Source organism: Camellia sinensis, chromosome 14 (assembly GCF_055761805.1).
Source record: "Camellia sinensis isolate YWXY chromosome 14, ASM5576180v1, whole genome shotgun sequence".
NCBI lineage: Eukaryota > Viridiplantae > Streptophyta > Magnoliopsida > Ericales > Theaceae > Camellia > Camellia sinensis.
Window position 1 is genome coordinate 65,019,577 of NC_138974.1, and position 14,915 is coordinate 65,034,491.

Genomic DNA, 14,915 nt, shown 5'->3' on the forward strand with positions numbered 1-14,915 from the left:
ATGTTTTATGATGTTGGTGATGTTTGATGATGTAATTGGTGTTTGATGATGTTTGATGATGTAGTTGATGTTTGATGATGTTTTATGATATTGGTGATGTTGATGATGTTTGATGATATAGTTGATATTAATGATGTTGTTGGTGTAGTTAATGTTGCTGATATTCGGAAAGGAGGGAAATCTAAAAAAATCCTATAATGAGCTTTTAACATTCAAATAGGACTTATTAGTCTACAAAATAAAAGGTAGGACCAAATGGTTTAATAAATTAAAATTTGAGATTTATTGGTGTCTTGCCCTAATTTTTTTGTCACGATTTTATAAATTGTCATTGAAATTTACCATTAGTGACATTTTTCTATAATGAAATTTTCAAATTATCGCTAAAAATTAAAAATTAGTGGCTTTTTGTGACGATTTTTTTAAATTATCGCTAAAATTTATAATTAGAGACATTTTTTGTAATAAATTTTTTAAACTATCGCTGAAAATTAAGAATTAGTGCCGTTTTTTAATAATATTTGATAAAAAATATCATTAATTATTATAAAAATTATTAGATAATTAATTCACTTATTAGAAGATATACGTAAATTCAAAAAAAATAAGAGTGATGTATAATAGAATCTCCCATCCCATGAGAGCTGGTTACATATTAAAAAAAAAATTATATAATACAAAATTTATAATCATGCATATAATAAGTATCAGAAAATATTAAATGAGCTTATTCCTATCTAATTACAATTTTATCTGATCTTATCCTCAAAGGGACTTTTAATGCAATCTCGTTAATTATTATTATTATTATTATTTAGGGTAAATTACATTGACCCCCTGAGGTTTGGTCGAATTACATTCCACCCCCTCGACGTTCTGGAAATTATGTTCCCACCCCTATGCTTAATAGTCTCATTTCAGAAACCTTTTTATTTATATAAAAGGCAACAACTTTTAGTAGAAAAATATAGAAAATTACATTGAAAAAAAAAGTAATCAAAGGAAAAGGGGAAAAAAAAACCGAGGAAATAAAGTAAAGCATGAAAAGAGGGAGTGCATGAGTTCAACATTTTCATTCCGTCTAAATAATTACAATGACAGGAGGGTTTGTGTAATTTTCTAAACGTCGGAGAGTGATATGTATTAAATTCAAACCTCAGGGGTGTAAGTGTAATTTACCCTATTTTTAAAATACAACTGACTTGTCTATGTAAAAGCAATGCAAAATTTTCATTCACAACCATTATATGGTGGTGCAAATCTTATATTTTTTGATTAAAGTCAAGTTGGTAGGTCTTCTAAAAATTCCGCCACACTGATCAACTAAAATTCTATTATTTGATAGGGATGTGTTTTGAAACGAAATAAATGATAGAAAGAGAAGGCACCGTGTGGGTTTATAATCTTAAAGGCATGAATTTTTGTCTCAACAAATTATTATATATATTTTTGTAGGAGAAGGATAATTATGTGAGAATAATATAAACTCGTTTCACAAAGAAACATAATCTAAATAGAATTTAAAAAATAGATGAAAGTATCCTTAAAATTGTAGTGAGAATTTGTTGTTGGGCTTTTGTGAGCTCTCTATGGAATCTATATCGATAATTTAAATTATTTATTTTGTAAAATTCTTTAAGCAGATCATTCATGAAAAAAATAAATTGATTGAGCAATTGTAAATATGAACAGTTCGAAAATAAGTCCACATAAATCTCACAGTACATCCAATTGAGCATGGTTTCCAGTGCCAATCTAATTGAGATCGTTTTGTCTCACTATGATGCATTTGCACTCATCTCTTCTTTTTCTTTATTGATGTAATATACTCTTATTTTAATGATTTTTCATCAATAAAATTTTTATTTGCTGTAAAAAAAAAAAAAAAAAAAAAAAAACAACAACAACAACAGCAGCAGTACATCCAATTCGATTTACCAACTGGAGACAAACTTGTGTCGGTAAAAATATATACACATTTGTATTCAAGACCCTTTGTAATTTGTTGATACATACAAGAAGTTGTTTCAAAACGAAAGCTCCGCAAATTTTAACAATTTTGAAATGGAGTTGTCTGCCCGAACAGCTCATTCTGTTAGGCACCATGTTAAGTGTGCGTTTGTTTCAGTTTAGTATTTTTATAAATTTTTTATGCCAATTTTTAGCTTTGTACGGAAAAAAATTAAAAGCTAAAAAACAAGAAGGCTATTTTGTCTTAAACAAGATGGCTATTTTGTCTCAGAAAAGAAAAAAGAAAAAAAAAAGGGGATATTTTGTCTTATATTTTTTGTTTTCATATCCTAATGCATTTGCAATAATTGGATTATTTGATTTATTTGATAAATCGTTGAATTATGTAAGAATTTAGAGACATGAATCTCAATATATAATCCAATAATTCCAATGCGTTAAGACAAAAGAACATAGGAAATGATCACGTGCCTTCATTTGGCCTCTAAAAATTTTACGTAGAACTTAATTTGCCTTCCATCTAAAAATTAGATTATAGGGTCCAATTTTATTATTGTGGACTCATCTTGATAATTCGAATGGTTTAACTTGTTATACTCATCAAGCAAATTATTCATCTAAAAGATTAAATTAATTGGTCATCAAGATAACTGACACAATTGACTTAAATTGTATGAAAAAAATATATATACTCCCTCCATTTCAAAATATTAGTCCCTTATTTCATTTTTTATTATCTCAAAATATTAATCCATTTTCAAAAATCAAAAACAAAAATAACTTGAATTTCTTACTTTGTCTTTATTTTAAATTCATTAATTATGACAATTAATGTTCCCAATAAAAAGTCAAGGGTAGTTTTGAGAATTTAATACTTTTGAAATATAATAATTGTACTATCAAAAAAAATTAAATTTTTCAAAAGAGACTGATATTTTGCAACAATGATTAATGTCACTAAAAAAATGACCACTAATAACACTAATGCATTGAGAATATCAAAAAAAAAAACCAAAAACAAGGCATAGACAATGGGCGTCCACTACCACATCATTAGCGGTGCTCTAATAGCATCACTTATAGTGCTCTCAACCATTTTTCGATATTTTGAGATGGATGAAGTATATTTTTTTAAAATTATACTTGTTATCTATTTTTTTTAATAATCAAATCAAGTTTTGAATTAATAATAAGTGAATCCATAAGTATAAAAGCAGTACCTTTCAACCAATTGAATAGGAGACGAGGTGGATTCATTTACGTACCCCAAAAGGTTAGTTCATCCACCCACCACTGATGTATTCGAATTTTGGAGTTCACTCAAACGGAGCAGGTGAAACATCATTTTTTGAAGGGAAAATTTTTCGGAAATCACAATTCATAAACGTATGTACTGAAAAATCTTATGAATTTTGTTTGTACACAATTAAATCTTATTTGAAGCTTCGTTTGGTTTTAAATTTTTGGTTAAAATAGTACCAAAAAAAAAAAAATTAGTTACATAAGTCAATAAGACAAAATATCATATTCAGACTGTAATCATTATATTTTTTCTCTCACAAAAATTAAAAAAAAAAAACAAACCAAATGAAACTAAAAAAGTCTCAACACAAAAAAGCCAACTAAAAAACCCAATGCCAAACAAAAAATGAATATGAAAATGCAACCTATCACATACTTTCGATATATTTTCTCGAGATTTTTGGATATGTTTGTTTCCAAATGTGGATATATTTTATTTGGAAGATTTTAATGTGAGATTGTTCATTCTAATGTGTGAACTACTATCTTATTAAACATTTGTCAAATGTGCCATTTTTAAAATATAATAATAAGACATCATTTTAATGTGTGCAATATTATATTATTAAACTTTTGTCAAATGTACCATTTGAGAGATTTTAATGTGAGATTGTTGAAATCATTCTAGTGTGTCTAATATTATGTTATTAAATTTTTGTCAAATGTATCATTCTTAAAATATGAAATGAGACCTCTAATATGACAACTACGTTTTTCTAATTTGAAATTATATTCACATACACATTTGACGTTTTCAAATATTGTTATGTTTCTAAAAAATTTTAATATGAGATAAGATTTTTGGAATTACAAGAATATCTATAGAACTAAGTGGATCATAAGTTGGGTATATAGGATTTACTAGTTAATGCATTTTTTTAATCGAAACAAAATACTATAATTGAAGCATAAAATGCTGACAACAAAGCACAGCATAATAATAGCGTATGCACTCTCTAGCGTAGCGTGATAGTTAAAATGCTTATTTCATCATCTCCAGCATAATAAGCATACCGTTGAGGCAACACTGCCTCGAGTCTTGACACACACACACACATATATATATATATATATATATATAGAAGATATCAACTTCACAACAACAATGATATGGGCATAAAAGATGTCATTATATTTCTCATTTAAAATATTTTAATGTGTCTATCATATCATATCCTGCACTTCTTTCTTACAACTTTCCAATTAGTTAATGTCCTTTCTTAAAGGCAAAAAATAATCACTACCAGCACCAGATTGCCTGATTCAAATTATAACCTTGTTCTAATCAGCTTCCAGCTAGAACATATACTTTGATTAAAGTTTAATCCAATAATAGCTAAATCTCACAACCCGGATTGGGATATCTTATACTGTAAATAATTGGTACTAAACTCAATTTATCAAACCTATAGTCTCACTCAAAGACCAACTTGTTTACGGCCAGTACAGAGCAACAATTTAAACCTAGTTATAGTCATGTGAAGTGAAAATTCAGCAAATCAGCATAATTTCAGCACTGTGATTGTGTACCACCCAACTTCATCACTTCATCAATAGCTTTAAGTCAATATTACACAATAAAAATGCAGGCTGATATATACACAACAAGATAAATAACAGAAGAAATTCTCACCACCACACAAGGATATTGAACACAAGAGGCACATAAACACGCACGTATTACATTTACAAAGATATATATACAAACAACGATACACACATTGCATTTACGGAAAACTTCCTAAACTTTTAGCATTACCTCTGGATGTGGCTCCCTCTGGTTAAAGACATCACTCAGAACTGTTTTTGAGATTAAAGAAGCATTTAGCAGATTCAGGGCCTGCAACATAGAATGGGGGTCTTTACAAATCAATTTGTAAATCAGAGCCACAACCATCTTTCAGGTAATAATTTACAAAGCAAGTACATTGGTCATTGCTTCTATCGGCTTGTGGCTTTTACCAGTTCAAAGGCTAGTTAATATTGTAGGCAATTTAGCCACTTACAATGATCTCAACACATTGTGAAGCTATAGTAGACCACATCATCGAAAGGAACATGCTAGGGAGCCCGAAAAACCAAAAGGTTGTTAGAAAATGAAGTGTATGGTGTACATTTAAATTTAGTGTTCCGTGGGTGACGCCCCAACTGAATCTAATCCATTGTATTCTCTTGCTACTTTTTGGGGAAATTTTCTGGGCTTTGTAGCATTGCTGAGAAATGCCATGAAGAGGTGGCATAATTAAGTGTGTAGCTCAAAGGAGGGTTCCAAGCATCATTTGAATGGTGATTTCAACCAGAAAATTCTATCCACATTTGGTAAAGTCCTATAGAATATAGTAGGAGTATTTAAGTACATTTTATGAAGGTGACTCAAAGCTGATGCAAGTAGAATCTAAAAGGACCTGTCCCCTAGCTTCAGAATTATTAATTTTTTTCAGCTTATTTAAGCTATTTTTATAGCATAAGTTGTAAGTAGAAGCAAGTACAACAATGGTCTGGCATAGAATCCCAAAATTTATATAAAAATAAATAGTTTTTTTTGAAAAAAAAGGGCACAAGCAGTCAATTTAAGCTACAGCAATCAGACATAAATGATATTCAAACTTTTCCTTTGAGATTATTGGTGGAAATGTCTCCAGACACCTAGGTGCCCCATGGAAACAATATATTGTGTCATTAGAATTAAAGATAAATCATCACCAAGGTCAATGAATCAGTGATGATGAGTTGTATTCACTTCAATGTAATGTATTTGTACTTTCATGCTTTCCTGAATACAGAGGGCCTTCAATTTCATAGGACACCAAATTGTGCACTGATGAATCATATAGGCATCTCTATGATCAAATTAAAGAATTTTGACAAATTTAGAATTTCATTTAAAACCATAAATCTTACCTCGTCAATGCCCATGGTCACCACACGCTCCACAACATCGTTGATTGGCACATTCAATTGGTTGAGAAGTGCTACACTCATGATAGGGGAAAGTGGTGTCACATACAAGTTATCTGTAATCATGAATGTTGCAGGCCCCTTCATGTATCCTTTCCCGGCATTGATTTCTCCAGTGGGAGCCATAACGACAGGAAAACGACCTCCCTCTTCCAAAGGTTCTGCGGGAGAGCTCTTTGATTCAGCTTTTGCATCGGTCTCTGACCATGACCCACTGTCAAAATTAAACTTGTACTGTGGATAAAAGGCTTCTTCTATCTGAAGTAGCTGCTTCTCAAACTTGGAAAATAGAACTAACTTTGGACAGAATTTTCTTGCACTCTTCTGACTTAATGTAACTTCCAGCACTCAAAACTTCAGCACTCTTGTACAAGTTATCCATGCACCCAAAGCCAGAATTCTTACTGAGAAGCTTTATTACAGACCCAATAGGAAAAGTGAGGAAGCTGAATAAAAATTCCACCACATCCACTCCAGCTTCCGCATACAAAATTGTTGTCTTAGATTTGCTGACTAGAAGTTTCAAGTTCATATTATTTGAGTTAGCAGCTCTAGACTTTTTGTCCGATTGAGCTCTTTTCTTCTGCTGGAATTTTACAGTATCTTTTATGCTGCTGCCTTGGTTTGGCAGTATCACCGCTGTCAAGGGTGACTTGGAGAGCAATGCAAACTTCAGCAGAAGCAGTACCTAACCCAGGCCATCAAATTTAGGAGTGAAATGAGAAAAAGAAAAAAAAAAAATTCAACAGTGACATGAGCTAGGCAACGAACAAAACAACATACATATAACATATTTCTAATAAAAAATTTGCCCTCCCTAGACCCCCTGCTTTAGCAGGAGCCTCATGCACTAGGTCATCCTTTTTAGTATATTGTTGGTCCATGAATTGGTAAGGAACCACCATAGAAATGATTCTCCTACCAGTAGTGCTATTAAGGTGAATTTGATGAAAGATTATGATTCAGTATGTGAGCCACCATAACCATTCATGTTCTACATGCCAAGGCTAGTCATGTTCTGTGTTTTGTTCCCCCTGAGCTGTAGCCTTTTGTAAAAATATTGAAGTATATTATTGATTGATGTATTACAAGATTGATTAATTACAATTCCTATACAATCTATATATAGAAGAAAATGTGGTAGTAGGTGTAGTGGAGGTGATAGTGGGTTAGGTGAAGTGGAGTGTGTGGTGAAGTGGAGGTAGGTGAAGTGGAGTGTGTAGTGGAGTAGGTGAAGGTAAAGATGGGAAATTCTAACAGCCCCCCGCAAACTCAAGGAGGAGAGAAACTAACCAACTTGAGTTTGGAGAGAGTAACAAACCAAGAAAATACATAAAAATAAAAGAGGATAGGAGACACTGTATGGTCGTGTCAGACCATTGGTGAAGACACTGTATGGGGTGTCATAACGTTGTAGAGGACACTGTATGGTGGTGTCAGACCGATGTAGAAGACAGTTTATGGGGTCATGTCGGACCGTTGTAGAAGACAGTTTATGGGGTCATGTCGGACCGTTTGTAGAAGACAGTTTATGGGGTCATGTCGGACCGTTGTAGAAGACAGTTTATGGGGTCATGTCGGACCGTTGTAGAAGACAATGTTGTGACAGTTTACGGAGTCTTGCTGGACCCTTGTAGAAACTAACCGGAATCAATGTCGGGACAGTTTACAGAGTCTTGTCGGACCCTTGTAGAAACTAACCGGAATCTATGTCGGGACAGTTTATAGAGTCTTGTCGGACCCATAAAGGAGCTAACCGGAATCAATGTCGGGACAGTTTACAGAGTCTTGTCGGACCCATGAAGGAGCTAACCGGAATCAATGTCGGGACAGTTTACAGAGTCTTGTCGGACCCATGTAAAATCGCATCCTCAAAAGGTGTGCGCAATTTTTCAAAAGGCGTGCATCAAAAGGCGTGCCCAATCCATAAAAAGGCGTGCCATCAAAAGGCGTGCCCAATTCATCAAAAGGTGTGCCGGACATGATGGCGAGGCACGTGGGCGCCTTGGCTTGCGTGCCCGTTTGTCGGCTGGTGGCAAGAGGCGCGCGATGCGCGTGGCTGCCTCGGCTATTTAACCATGACAGAGCCTGAGGCCGAGGCAGAAGCAAAAAAACTGCGAAATCCTCTGTAAAACTCTTCGTTGTGCTGAGAGAGAGAGGCTGTAACACTGTTGTGCTGAGAGAGAAACTCTGTAATACGCTGTAACACTCTGTTGCCCAGAAAAATGGCCTCGTCCTCGTCTTCCCGTGGACTGCTCACCCTCTTTCCCGACCTCAACGAGTCAACGAGAGAGAGAACTGGTGCGGTGGCACTGGAACCTCAACCAAACACCGCTGGGTATACTCCGTTGAACTTTCCGATGCGGTCTGTGGAGCAAAGAATGGCAGTGCTGTCGGATGTGGAGGCCAATCAGTATACTTTGAAGGTATGTGTGGAAAGCATGACGGCGGTCACAAACCTGTCGAACCGGCTGCAGAGTAGGACAAATGAGGTGCAGCAGTTAAACTCCCAACTGGCTCTGCTCCAACGCATGTATAAGGATGCGCGAGCAGAGATAAGTGTGCTGAAGGCGGAAAATAAGGAACTGAAGCGGAAGGCCACCGTGATGTTCCGATTTGGAGGACCGCCAGATGCTGCAGTGGAGGAGCAGACTGGAGGCAAAAAGAAGAGGCCGGCGGCAGAGTAGAGAAGAAAAATCCCACTGTGGGTGTGGATGTTTGTTTTTTTTTTTTTTTTTTTTTTTTTGTAAAATGATGATCGGGATGAGCCCCAACATGAATAAAATGAGTGTGGTAGCAGTTCGTCTTCTTCCTTGTTTTTTTTTTTTTTTTTTTTAATTTTATTTTGGAATAAAATAAATAAATAAATAAAATAAAATAAAAGGAAAAAAAAAGTTGAGTGGAATGGGAGGTGGTGGGAGAGTGGAGTGTGTGCCCATGTGAAACCGTGTGAATGGTTCACATGGGCTATCTCCCGTGTGTGATAAAATAATAAAAAGAAAGTTGTGAGTGTTGTGTAGCTCCAAAAAAAGGGTTGGCTGTCATCGCCTTCTGGGTATGATAGGAGAGAGAGAGAGAGAGTCCAAGACCAAGAAAGGGAAGGGAAGCATCTCTGGTAGTGGAAATTACTACATAATGGATTAAAAGGCTATGTTTCCGGCAGTGGAGAACAGTGGTCCACGCCGGTAGATTCTGTTTCTTGGCGACCGATCTGTCGAGTTTGAGGAGGTGTCGGTGGAGACGCCTGGCGGTCGAGGTGTGTCGCGGACGAGGGGGGTGGCGCCGGCGCCGGAGGTGGCGAGGCAGATGCTGAGGAGGCCGGAGTGAATCAGCCGCAGTGATGGGCGATGTCGCCGTTGGTGACGCTGGGTTTTGATGTGGCCGCGAGGTCGATCTCGTCGTTTGTGTCGGCGTCGCAGCCGGTGGGTGGTGGGGTGGAAATTAGGCCCCTGTCGCCGGCGGTGTCGGGAGCGACGTTTGGGACGAAGAAGTCGAGTATGGCTCCGGCGAGCAAAGACGACGATTTCTGCAGATCGTTGCTGCTACTGGGGCCTCCGGCGAACCATGCTTGGGCAGTTTTCTGCATATTTGTAGAATTTTGAAGGACGGAATGGAGAGAGACGACTGTGATGATCGAGAGTGAGAGACTGCCGAGAAAGACTGAGAAACAAGCTTTGATGTCTGATCTGTCTGATTGGCGAGGAAGAGGAGGAAGACGCTGGCGACTATACATGACGCTACGTTTGTACGGCTTCTGCTTCTTCGAGATCTCAGGTAATGAGGTTGAGGTTTGTGCACTGGTATGTGGGTGGAGGAAGGAGAGAGAAAATTTGAAAATTTGGGTTTGTCCGGCGGACGGCCAAGGTGAGGCTGCCGCCCGCCGGTGAAGCGGAATCACTAATTTCTTAACCTTGCTCTGATACCATGTAAAAATATTGAAGTATATTATTGATTGATGTATTACAAGATTGATTAATTACAATTCCTATACAATCTATATATAGAAGAAAATGTGGTAGTAGGTGTAGTGGAGGTGATAGTGGGTTAGGTGAAGTGGAGTGTGTGGTGAAGTGGAGGTAGGTGAAGTGGAGTGTGTAGTGGAGTAGGTGAAGGTAAAGATGGGAAATTCTAACACCTTTTATCATTGTTATTGATAATATATATATATATATATATATATATATATATATTGCAAGAAAGGGTGAATTATATTTGCTAAATTCATTTACAAAAGTTTGACATTCTGAGTTAGTTAAAAAACAGAGGCATTTCCCTATTTCAGTAACTTGCTTAAGCGTTATCTTGTGTGGTTTGGAAGAAAAATAAATTGATGACATGAAACCACTAACCAACAGAAGAGATGTAGCTAATGGAACACTGCAATAACTCATTACAATTATGTTCTTCTACGCACGCTTACACTCACACCTAATGTGAGAGGGGCTGCACTCCCCCTCTCTCACATTTGCTGTAAGTGTTAATGTTTGTATCTTTCTTTTCAATTCAATATATCAAGTGAAGGCCTTAAATTCCAGAATGCGATGATTCAAAGGAAAATTGTTGAACTAAATTCAGTTTTCCACCCTTTGAGCTCAAAAACAAGACAAAAAAAACACAAAACGAAAAACACTTTAAACATAATCTTATTATTCATAAACTTTCATAGATCATAGTTGTGTATAATTTAATTGGCCAAAATAACACTACACCTTACTGGGAAGTCAAGGGTTGAGTCTTGCAACCAATAACACTACCCCTCTCCATGCAACGGCCTCATATGCAATCGATATATATCTATTCTATTATATATAGAAACATCTCAGTTGGTGTTGACATTTGTTGTCTCCTAATTTCTATTCCCAAAATAACCCACAAGCATTGCATAATTTTCATGTACATTTTTTTTTTTTTCTTTCTAGCCATTACAAAAAGGTTACAGTTGTAAATATACCAAGCCACATAGTTATCAATTACCTCACTACACATATTTATCAAAATAAAATAAAAAAATTACCCCACTACACATTTCTCTCTCTCTCTCTCCCTCTCCCCTCAAGATTTCACTTTTTTCATTTCTAATGTCACTCTTTTTTCTCCAACCATTGTTGAAGTAAAAATACAAAGACAAGCATTGTCAGGTTTTTCTCCGTTATAAATTATACTATATTTCATCTTTTTCCAACTCATAACCTCCTCTATTTGTTTGGGCAAAAAACGTTTTTCAATGTTTGGTGATGGTGGTGGTAGAACGAAGGTGAAAATGGAGGTGGAGGTAGAGGTGGAGACATGGTGATGGGACAACCGCAGTGGTGATGGCGACAGTGATGTTGCCTGTGGCCGTGGTGATGGTGGTGTGGTGGTGGAGGTGAGAGTAATGGTGGTGGTGTGGTGACATTGGTAAAAATTTAGTCCAAAAAAGGTTTTCTGCTTTTTAAAAATATAAAATATTTTTTGCCTCAATATGTAAAATATTTTCGGTTGAATTTTGTCTTTCATTGTAACAAACACCAAAAAATACGAAAAAAATATTTTCTGCCCAAACAAATAAAGAGAGCGAAATAAAAGTCATATATTCATATCAAAATATGTAACCTATAATAGCACATTCATCAGCTATCGTGCACACACCGCTAGTATATGTATGTACACTTCAAATGTGCAATCTATATGACAAATTGACACCTACTGAGATGAATTTGATTTCATAATAATTGTCTAAAAACAGAGAGTGTGATATAATGATAAATAATTGCAAGAACAATACCTCCTTTGCTCCAATTTCAACAGTCCTCTCCTCAACCTCATTTCCATCCTTGATCCCAAGCTTACGGAAAAGCGAAATGCAAGCAGCAGTAGAACCAGGAATCACCTGCAAATCATCAGTAATCATAAACCTAGCAGCTCCTCCCTTCAAAAACACTCCACCGTCTTCTTCGCGCGTGTGCCAAATTCCACGCCCCAGAGAGCAGGCATGGAGCTTCAATCGATTGCATTCGGACTCCGATGCGTTTTTCGGATCAAGCAACAAATCCTTATATTGATCATTTCGCAGATTGCGAGATTCAAGAGACGACACGCTGCCGTAGATTCGGGTTACGGAGCCGATCGCGGCCGATTCGGAGCTGAGCAATCGAACCACTTTCCCTAGTGGTAGTGTCAAGAACGAGAGGAGCGAGTCGATGAACTCGAAGTCGGACTCGGCGAAGATGACTCGGTTTCTGGTCTTGTCTACCAGAATCTTCAAGGTGATTACCTTCAAGGGTTGTTCATGGCGGTTTCAGTGTGAATTGAAGTAACAGAAAGGTGAAAAAAGAACATACAGTTTTTGATTTGTGTACCTGGCGATCACTGGAAGTGTTGCGACCTCCATACATGTTGGAGAGAGAAATTTCAGAGCAAAGTTGGGGAAGAGAGTCTCTGGGCAATGGATTTTGGAGCGAATTGGGGAGAGAGAAGACGATGATCAGTGCTGAAGGAGGAAGACTTGGAGGAGACTACACCAATCTCTTCGTACATACAGGGGGTCCGCCCGCGTGGTGCCATCTCGGTCGTGCATTTCATGTTAGGACTTGTTTTGGGATGTTGTTAAAAATATATGGACTTTTCTTAAAAGTGCCATGGTATGTAAACTACTTACACTTTTTTATTTTGTATTTATATATGGAAAATGTTAGAGGTCCCAAATTTTCTACCAAATAAATGATCAAATGTCTCACATGGGTGTGGGGCCCACAAAATTGCGGACCCCACACCCATGTGAGACATTTGGTCATTTGTTTGGTAGAAAATTTGGTATCCCTAGCATTACTCTTTATATATTTGTATGTATTGAGTTATATCAAAATATTTAAGAACTTACACATTTCAGGTAAATTAATAAAATAATATATTATAGAGGAATTGACCAGTAAATCCTATATTCCCATTTTATAGACCATATGATCCTAATTGTTTTATTTGTAACCGTTTAGTCCCATTGAGTGTATGTGGACCATTTTGCCATTGACGCCTTAAATGTAGGGATGGGTTCGTGGGACGCGCGTGGGTTTGTGGAATGGGGGGTGTGATTGTGTGTTTCGTAACAATTAGAAAATCTGGTAATCCTTTTTTTTAGTTGGTGCCAGTGATGTGGGTCAGTTCTGAGCTCACGTGAGACTGTGTAACCCGACCCACAAAACCGTTCTAAATCCTTTGTTCTATGTAATTGGGGGTTTCTAAGATTTATTATTTGGGTTTCGACGTGAAACGCAGAATCTGAAACGATCATCCCCTTGTGTCATTTGAAATTCAAATTTCGTTGATTGCGGAACCAACGATCCTGATTTTGGAAATACTTGATCGTTTATGCGTAATAGAATCTTTAGGGTTCGAAATCCTTTATTCGTGTTGGCCAAGAACCCTAATACATTCCGTGGAACTGGTGGTCGCTCTGCGAACATTGCAGATTAGTCTGAGGTTTGTTTGGCTGGGGGTACGGAAAAGTATTTGAAATGCCTGACACTGGTAAGTTGGTAATGGATTGTGTTTTTATTTTACGTTTAGCATTATGTATGGATGTGGTTAGGGATTTTGGTTTGAGTCGATCATGGTATGTGTTACTCCGCACAGTCAAATATGATATGTAGGTATGATTGTCGTTATAATTTGTTCAGTAATGGCGTGTTTCTGAGGATTTGTTTGTTGTGTTGTTTGAATAAAGTTTTGGTTGGTTTTGAAACGTAGGCAAAACTGTGCTTGTAGTGCCAGTGTGGGGTATGTGTTTGAAGTTTTGTGTGAAAAGGATTAGTTATTGTGTGGGGTTTTTTACTGTCGAGGGAAAAGTGCTTTGTGTGAGGGGACCACATGCAGCAGGGTGTGGGGATCACATAATTTTTAATGTGTGTGTGGAAGTTGTGTGGACGTGGAATGTGTATGCTTGTGTCTGTCAAAGGGTTTGTTGATGTGTGTGGTGTATGCGGGCGTTATGTGAATGTGTTGTGAACATTTTTTTGTTGGAGTTGTAAGTAATTTTGTTAAGTGACATGTTTTTTTTTTCAGATTTTGTTTTTGTGAATGGGTTTGGTAATGTATGTTTATGTGAATTTCTGAAATTTGTCAGTTTGTGGTGAAGTTGTATTTGTTGCTTATGTGAGTTGTGGAACTGTAGGTGTTAATTCTGCTGGGTCTCGGTGGACGCGGTCATGTGAACGTAAAAGGCAAGAGGCATTGGGCTTGTCATCGAGAAGAAAAGTCGGGGTGAACATGCCTGGACGAGTCCTGTTTAAGCAGCCCAATATTGTCAGCCGGTCCGTTGGTGGTAGGAAGGGGGTCAAACCACGGCTCAATTTCCGGTCTAACGTTGCTGGGATCATTAAATTGGTGTACGCAGTCAATTTGCGGGAAGTGCACCTGGCATACTTGAGAAGGACACCGTTTTGGATTATGATTGATGCTATACTAATGAACCAGATTGATCACACAGAGTTCCGAAAAGGCGACGATCTGATCGTGCGTATCCTAAGGTCATACAGTGTACGGGAAGGCAAGTTTGTTTTGGGTGGTCGTGCAGTTGACTTAACGGATGAGGATATGAAGCTGTTGTTTGGTCTGCAAGGTGGTAATGCATTCCTTGATTTGACGCCACGACCAAGGCCTGCGTCTGATTTTGTCCAGCGTAGGTGTCCAGGGACAAGCAGGATAACGGC

At 36.9% G+C, this 14,915-nt stretch overlaps 1 protein-coding gene across 2 annotated transcripts; it reads right to left on the reverse strand.

Annotated features, from left to right (window-relative positions):
* Window positions 1–4,781: 4,781 nt before the first annotated feature.
* On the reverse strand, window positions 4,782–12,855 carry LOC114265665 (uncharacterized). Of its 2 annotated transcripts, none has more exons than XM_028206483.2 (4): window positions 12,570–12,855; window positions 11,996–12,484; window positions 6,175–6,919; window positions 4,782–5,113 (listed from the first exon to the last, which is right to left on the reverse strand). In XM_028206483.2, the coding sequence occupies exons 1-3, from the start codon at window positions 12,603–12,605 to the stop codon at window positions 6,506–6,508; spliced, it is 939 nt and encodes a 312-aa protein (XP_028062284.2). In that variant the 5' UTR covers window positions 12,606–12,855; the 3' UTR covers window positions 4,782–5,113; window positions 6,175–6,505. The 2 variants fall into 2 exon arrangements, with proteins under 2 accessions (XP_028062284.2, XP_028062285.2); XM_028206484.2 differs by lacking the exon at window positions 4,782–5,113 and adding an exon at window positions 5,120–5,600 and having other exon boundaries at window positions 12,570–12,823.
* Window positions 12,856–14,915: the final 2,060 nt, after the last annotated feature.

What these genes read in the sequence shown, in the direction of transcription:
- LOC114265665 (XM_028206483.2), bottom strand. Translation starts at nt 12,605, where the DNA reads ATGTATGGAGGTCGCAACACTTCCAGTGATCGCCAG. An exon ending in ACACTTCCAGTGATCGCCAG is followed by an intron (nt 12,485 to 12,569) that starts GTACACAAATCA and finishes CAACCCTTGAAG; the next exon opens with GTAATCACCTTGAAGATTCT. An exon ending in TTGAAATTGGAGCAAAGGAG is followed by an intron (nt 6,920 to 11,995) that starts GTATTGTTCTTG and finishes GGCCTGGGTTAG; the next exon opens with GTACTGCTTCTGCTGAAGTT.